Source organism: Apis laboriosa, unplaced genomic scaffold, assembly GCF_014066325.1.
Source record: "Apis laboriosa isolate Shangri-la unplaced genomic scaffold, ASM1406632v1 scaffold71_cov137, whole genome shotgun sequence".
Classification (NCBI taxonomy): Eukaryota; Metazoa; Arthropoda; class Insecta; order Hymenoptera; family Apidae; genus Apis; species Apis laboriosa.
Genome location: NW_025224229.1, coordinates 782,381 through 789,992, shown reverse-complemented (window position 1 = coordinate 789,992; position 7,612 = coordinate 782,381). Strand labels below are relative to the sequence as shown.

The 7,612-nt window shown below is 16.7% G+C and overlaps 1 protein-coding gene across 1 annotated transcript; it reads left to right on the top strand.

Moving 5' to 3' along the window:
- Window positions 1-3,243: 3,243 nt before the first annotated feature.
- On the top strand, window positions 3,244-7,216 carry LOC122719283 (gephyrin). Its single transcript, XM_043944959.1, has 12 exons — window positions 3,244-3,257; window positions 3,421-3,565; window positions 3,914-4,065; window positions 4,200-4,387; window positions 5,172-5,370; window positions 5,450-5,734; window positions 5,812-5,878; window positions 5,944-6,058; window positions 6,135-6,410; window positions 6,484-6,623; window positions 6,700-6,887; window positions 6,956-7,216. Exons 2-12 carry the CDS (start codon window positions 3,535-3,537, stop codon window positions 7,187-7,189), a joined length of 1,875 nt encoding a protein of 624 aa, XP_043800894.1. The 5' UTR covers window positions 3,244-3,257; window positions 3,421-3,534; the 3' UTR covers window positions 7,190-7,216.
- Window positions 7,217-7,612: the final 396 nt, after the last annotated feature.

Sequence of the window (7,612 nt, the reverse complement as noted above, 5' to 3'; positions counted from 1 at the left end):
TTATAAATAATTTCACAATCTATTTTGAATTTAAACTGCAATGAAAATAAATTTAGTAATAATATTCCAATTTTCAAGTCGATTTTCAACCAAATTACTAAAGTTATTTACTAAATTAATAAATTATTACAGTTATGAACATAGTTTTTTGCAACTTTATAAAATGTTTGCTTATAATATATCGATAAATTATGTACAAAATAATTATTACATATTATTACATATTACATATTATACATTATATAATTATAACAAAAATATTGTAAAATAGTTATAGTTTAATATAATGAGCATTATATTAATAGTATTTTTTGTATTTATATTAATTATTTGACTTTTCTCTTTTATATTAATAAAAATTAAAATCAAAATTTTCAAATTCTTATTTTTTATATTTTATTTTAATTTTTACTAATTATTTGATATAATATTTTAATATTATGCTATATTATATATATATATATATATATATATATGCAACAATTATATATATTATATAAGTTTTTTTACATTTATAAATTAATTACATAAATACATTATCTTCTAATATATAATATTATTATATATATAATAGTATTTGTAATTTAATTTTTATTTTAATAAAATTACATTAATCATAATTCAAAAATAAAATATATTTGCAATCAAAAAAAAAAAAATTGTTAACACAATATATATTTATATATTTTTTTTGTAAAAAGATTATAGTTATATTATATTAAAATTATAATAAGATTTTTTATTAAAATTATATTAAAATTATAAATCTTAATACTTAATTTAAAATTGTTTATATGAATTAATTTTTGTTATTTAGTAAAAAATATGAATGTATTTTCATTTATTTTGATAAAATAAAAAGGTTGAAATAAAATGATACATATAAGTAAAATTTGAAAAAAATAAATTTGGATAAATTTGGTTCTTAAGTATATTTTAATTTAATATGTAATTTAATATGTAGTTCGATTTGTATATATTATTGCATAACTATTTATTAGGAGAAAAAGATTATAAAATCAATAGTTTTTTTCTGAGAATTAATTATTATTTATTTTCACTTTTTCATAAAGTTGCTAAAAAAAATCTGATCATTAAAAATATAAAAGAAAGTAATAATAATAGTGAAATTTAGAAATGAAAATAGGAAAAATGACGAGTATTCTATTTACATTTTATTATAATTATAAAGCAAGAATTTTATCTAGATAATATAATAAGTATAATAAAATATCGTTATTTCTTCCATTTTCATTTCTAAATGCCATTTAGCAACATTACTTTTTCCCACTTTTTTTAAATGTTAAACTTTTTTTAACAATTCTAATTATATATTAATTTAACTTTTTTATTTAGTTTTAAAAATCTTATTTATTTTTCATTTGTATTAAATCATATGTTTAGTTATTCATTTCAAAAATTATATTTTTGTTTAAAAAATTATTAACTTAATTTACATTAATATTTTCTTAAATGAATGTAAATACTTTAAATATATAACCTCAAAGATATTCGAAGTTTATTATTTTTTATATATTAGATATTGTTACTATTAGTATTATAATTATAATACTTATTTATATATGAATATTAAAATATTAGATTATGTATATTTAAATCAATTTTTCTAGAAATATCTTAATTATATTCTTATTTTAAAAACTTGTCAAATTCAAAATACAGAAAAAATAATCCTTTTTAAGTTAATAATTAAAAAATTTCTAGTTAAATATTATATTATTATTCTAGTTATATATTATTGTTGCAACAAATTAGATAAAGATAAAAATATATATGTATACCAATTCATATGATAGATTATTATATTGTGTATATATATGTATAACCTTATTTTTAGATTATTATTTTTAAACTATATTAGAATTTTATTTTAATACTTTATATTATAATTATTTATAATTATATAATTATTTTATATTATAATATTTTATTTTATATTATATTATAAATCTAAATTATATATTTTTATTTAAAAATATTAATATATATAATATTTATATTTTTTTTAGATTTTAAAATCAATATCAAAATTCATAATAGAAAATTTAGAAATAAATACATATTAATATTAATACTCTCAAAATATTTGTTTCTTTGTTAATTATTTTTCAAAAATATAAAACGTTAGAATTCTTTGAAATATTTCCAAATATTTCCAAAGTTTTTCCAAATTATTATATTATTATATTATTATATTATATTATTATTATATTATTATATTATTATATTATTCTTTTATTATGGCATTTCCAGATAAATTTCTGTTTTTTTTTTGAATTCTTTGAAGAAATGTAAATAATAATTTTTTTAATGATAGTGATAGATGATCATTTTTTGGATTTTTATATTTTAAGTGAATCATAATTAATATTAAAGTATCTTTTATTATTATTCATTTTTAAAAAAACTTAATTAAAATTTTTTTGTTTCTAAGATTTTCCTTTTTAAATTTAAGATCAAGAATTGTAGCGATTCGAATCATAAACATAAAAAAAACATAAAAAATTTTAAATTATTATGAATTATATTTTTTTTTATAGATTTTGCTTTTCTCACTCTTTAATTCTGAATAGATATTTATTAAATTTAGTGATTTATTAATTGTATCAAGAATTTAAATTTTTTTAATTATATTTCATTCTGATCATAATTTTGCGATTCATATAATTTTTTATTATAAAACTGACGATTTATTTTTAAATTACAAGAAATTTTGAATCAAAAAAATGTAAAGAAATTAAGTCTTAAAAATAAAAACGATAACAAAGTAAAATAAAAGAATAAATTATCGCAACTTGAGCATAATTCAGTTCTGAGTTATTAAAAATAATTATTAAATCTAAATATTTCCGATAATAATATTTTATTTTATATTAACTAATGTTATATATTTATATAATGTTAATATAATGTTTTTTGTAAAAAATATTTAACCGAATCGAATAATATATTAATTATAATATAATAATAATCGATATATATTAATAATATTGGTAAATAATTATTGGTAAATAATAATTAATAATTTTCAATATTATAATTGGTTTATAATTGTCAATAATTATCAACAATGCCAATAATAATTTTTTTCTAATAATCATGTATAGACAAATTGTGTGGGAAATTATGTTATGTAAGTGTAAAGAGTGGAGTGGGAATACTCACGTGATATTCTTTCAAGAAGGAATTTTTGCGATAATGATCTTATAACTTATCTTTATCCAAGAATATTAAAAGTAATATATGTATCATATATGTTTATGTTATAATATTTGTCATATTTAAATTTCTAAATTGTATATTTATGAATCATAATTATAAAATATATGAACTAGAATTTTAATTATTATATTATATATATATATATATATATTAATTTTCTTATTTTTTTTTTGTTAGAAGTTTACTAAAAGGATTATTACTATTAAGTATCTATGTGAAAATAATTATATAAAAGAACTAATTATTATATAAATATCTATATAAATAAAATAACTAATAATTATATAAAGAATGGATTCAATAAGATTTGGTTTATTAACAGGTAATTTTATTATATTTTTGTTATATTTATTGTAAATAAGATTGTCAATAAGATTTATTGTTTAAATTGAAATTTAAAAATTTTAAATTATAATTATAATTTTAGATATAAATATTTTTATTATTATTTTATATATAGCATAAATTATAAATTTAATTGTTATATAATTTTAATAATATATTACAAATCATTTTTTAATTAATTATTATAGTTATTACAATTCAATATTAAAATTACATTTCTTTTTATAAAAAATTTTTTTTATAAAAAATTAATTATATTGAACATTTGTTACTTATATCATAAATTTTTATTTTTTAATAATAAAATTTGTATTTTTATTATCAGTTAGTGATAGCTGTTATAAACATAATAGTGAGGATAAAAGTGGATTTGAAATAGAGCAATGTATTAAAGATAAAAATTCTGATATTGGAAAGATTTTAAAAGGTGAAATATATCATAAAACTATTGTTCCAGATAAAGAATATATAATAAAGGTATAATTATATAAAGAACAATTTTAATAATTATATTATATTTTTTTACGTTACATTTATATATTATATTTTTTTACATTACAATTAAAAAACGCTTTTAATATAAGTGTTTTATATAAATTTATTATACATAGGAAAATCTAATTTCTTGGAGTGATAATAGACAAGTAGATGTCATTTTAACAATTGGTGGTACAGGATTTTCTAAAAGAGATGTGACTCCTGAAGCAACAAAAGAAATTATTCATAAAGAAGCTTCTGGTATAATTACAGCTATGCTAATGTCTAATTTAAAAATTACTCCAATGGCTATGTTATCTAGGTAAAATATATCTAATTAAATTTTTTTTAAAGTTATTCATCATTATTTTAATTTTATTTCAAATAAAATTGAAATAGATATTTAAAATATTAAACTATTTTGATTTCATTGAATAATTTTCAAAAAGATTTTTTAAATTAATTATTTTTTCCTAATTTCTTTTTTATTTTAATAAATAATAAAAATAATGCTTAATAAAAAAATATTAAAATATAATTTTTATTATATATTATTAAATTCAGTTATATTTTAAAAAATATTTTGATATTTATATTTGTTATATATATATATATATATTTATATTCTATCTATAAAGTGTTATGAGTATTATAAGAAATTTCACTACATTAATTAATTCTTAATAATTTTATTTATTAAATTCTTATATAGTATTCTTTATTAATTGTTTGGAATAAACAAAATATTTCAAGTAAATATTATTAAATTTGATAGCAATTGTATTATTTAAATAATAAAATATTAATATACTATTCTATTAAGAAAAAAAAAGAAATATCCATTATATTTTCCAACATTATTTAAAATTTTTTTACTCTATGATTGGCTTCTGTATCAATATTTAATTATAATAAAAATTTAATCAATATCTTTAATATTTTTAAAGAAAATAATTTGTATTCTTTATATAGAATATATATATTTTATATATACATATTGTATTATACAAAATATATATAATTAATATAATATGATACAATTAAATAAATATATACAAATATAAAATTATATAAATAAATTTTTAAATATGTTTTATATTAATAAGAGGTGTTAGTGGAATACGAGATAAAACATTAATTATAAATTTACCGGGATCACCAAAAGCTGCAAAAGAATGCTTAAGTGTAATTGCACCTGCTATACCACATGCTGTTGATTTGATTAGAGATAATAAAGAAAAAATAAAAAATATGCATCAAAATATGCAAAATAATATTATTGCAGAAAAACAAGATAAAATTTCAGTAAGAAATATTCTTTTTATTAAATAAACAATTTTCTATATTCAAAATAAAATATAAATAAATAAATTTTATTTTTTAGTCAAGTTTAACTAGTATAGTTAAACGCAGTAGGGAATCTTTATATCCAATGATTAGTGTGGAAGAAGCTTTACAATTGATTCATAAACATGTAGAACCTTTAAATTCTAATGGTAAATCAGAAGAGGATTTAGAAAAGAGTCATAACAGAATATTGGATGGTGATTTATATTCTAAATATGATTTACCACCATTTAGAGCTTCTATTAAAGATGGTTATGCAGTCTTAGCAAATGATGGAAAGGGCAAAAGAAGAGTATTAAGTGGAATAAAAGCTGGAGACACTGTAAGTAATATATTAAAGATATTTTATATTTTATATTTTAAAGCATTTATAATATATCAGTGTTATTAAATTCATAGGCTACTGCAATTAAACTTAAACCTGGTACATGTGTAAGAGTAAATACAGGTGCTCCAATTCCAGATGGTGTGTAATATATTTAATCAAATGTTTTTGCTTATTTTTTACTGATTTTTCTTTTTAATTTAAAGATGCAACAGCAGTTATTCAAGTTGAAGATACTAAGCTTATAAAAAGAACTTTAGATAATATGGAAGAACAAGAAATCGAAATCATGAAAGAAGTAAAATTTGGACAAGATATTAGGTATTTGGTTTTTAGTTATATAATGTTAGTTAAATAATAATTATATTATACTTTTTTTATTTTTATTTTCTTTAAGATCTATTGGTTGTGATATTAAAAAAGGCGAATTAATTTTAAAATCAGGAACAAAATTAGGAGCAGTAGAATTAGGCCTTGCTGCTGCATGTGGTTACAAAAAATTATTAGTTGCTGATCTTCCAAAAATTGGTGTGTTATCTACAGGAGACGAATTACAAAATCCTGGAACTACTTTATTGCCAGGACACATATATGATAGCAATAAAATTACATTATTATCAATATTAAAGAAAAATGGTTTTGATGCTTTGGATATGGGTATTGCAATAGATGAGTAAGTCTATTTATATCTTATTTCATTTATTTAAAACAAATTATTATATAATTGTCATATATATATTATATAGTGAAAATATTATGATAGACAAAATTAACTATATTTTAACCCAAACTGATGTACTTATAACATCAGGTTCTGTATCAATGGGTGATAGAGATATATTGAAGTCTATTTTGCAACATTATTTCAATGCTACTATACATTTCGGTAATATTATTATTAAAGTAATACAGATAATTATATTCAATGATAATTATATAATGTTTAAAAATTTAAACTTTAGGTCGTGTAAATATGAAACCCGGGAAACCGACTACTTTTGCTACATGTTTTTTTCAAAACAGAAAAAAATATTTATTATGTTTACCGGGTAATCCAGTTTCTGCAACTGTTACTATGAATTTATTTGCATTGCCTTTATTGAAACTATTATGTAAAGATTTTTCTATACCTATAATTGTAAAAACGAAAGTATGTAATATATTTATTTATTTTAAATTATTAATTTATATAATACTTAATATATATTTTGATAATAGTTAATGTCATCTTATAATTTGGATCCACGTCCTGAGTATGCAAGAGCAATTTTAAAATGGAGTAGTACGGATATTTTACCATTAGCTTATAGTACTGGAGATCAAATTAGTAGTAAATTACTTAACTGCAAAAATGCAAATGCATTATTAATGTTACCAGCGCGTACAACAGAAAAGACTACATTACAAGAAGGAGATGTGGTACAAGCAATGTTATTAGAATTTATGCAATAAATAAAATTAAATGAATATAACATTAAATAGAATTAATATTAGAACAATTTTTTTGAAAAATTTTATCATTTTTTGTTTTATTAATAAATTTGGGAATAATATACATAATTAATATTTCTTAAAAGAAATATATTTTAAAATTTATATATATCTATATTTTTGTTTATTTTATAATTTTTGTAATAAAACTATTTTTTAAATATTTTTAAATATATTTTTAAAAAACAGTTGATCCTATTTCCTGACTATTATTTTAATAAAATTATTTAAGATATTTTCTTTAATAAATTGAAATATTATTTTTTAAATTGAAATATATTTTTTTATGCTTATAAATCTGCACTCTTGGATACTTATTTGTCAAAATATTCAATTGGCTACCCAATAACTTGCGATTTTTCAAATTTATCGATAGTGCAAAGT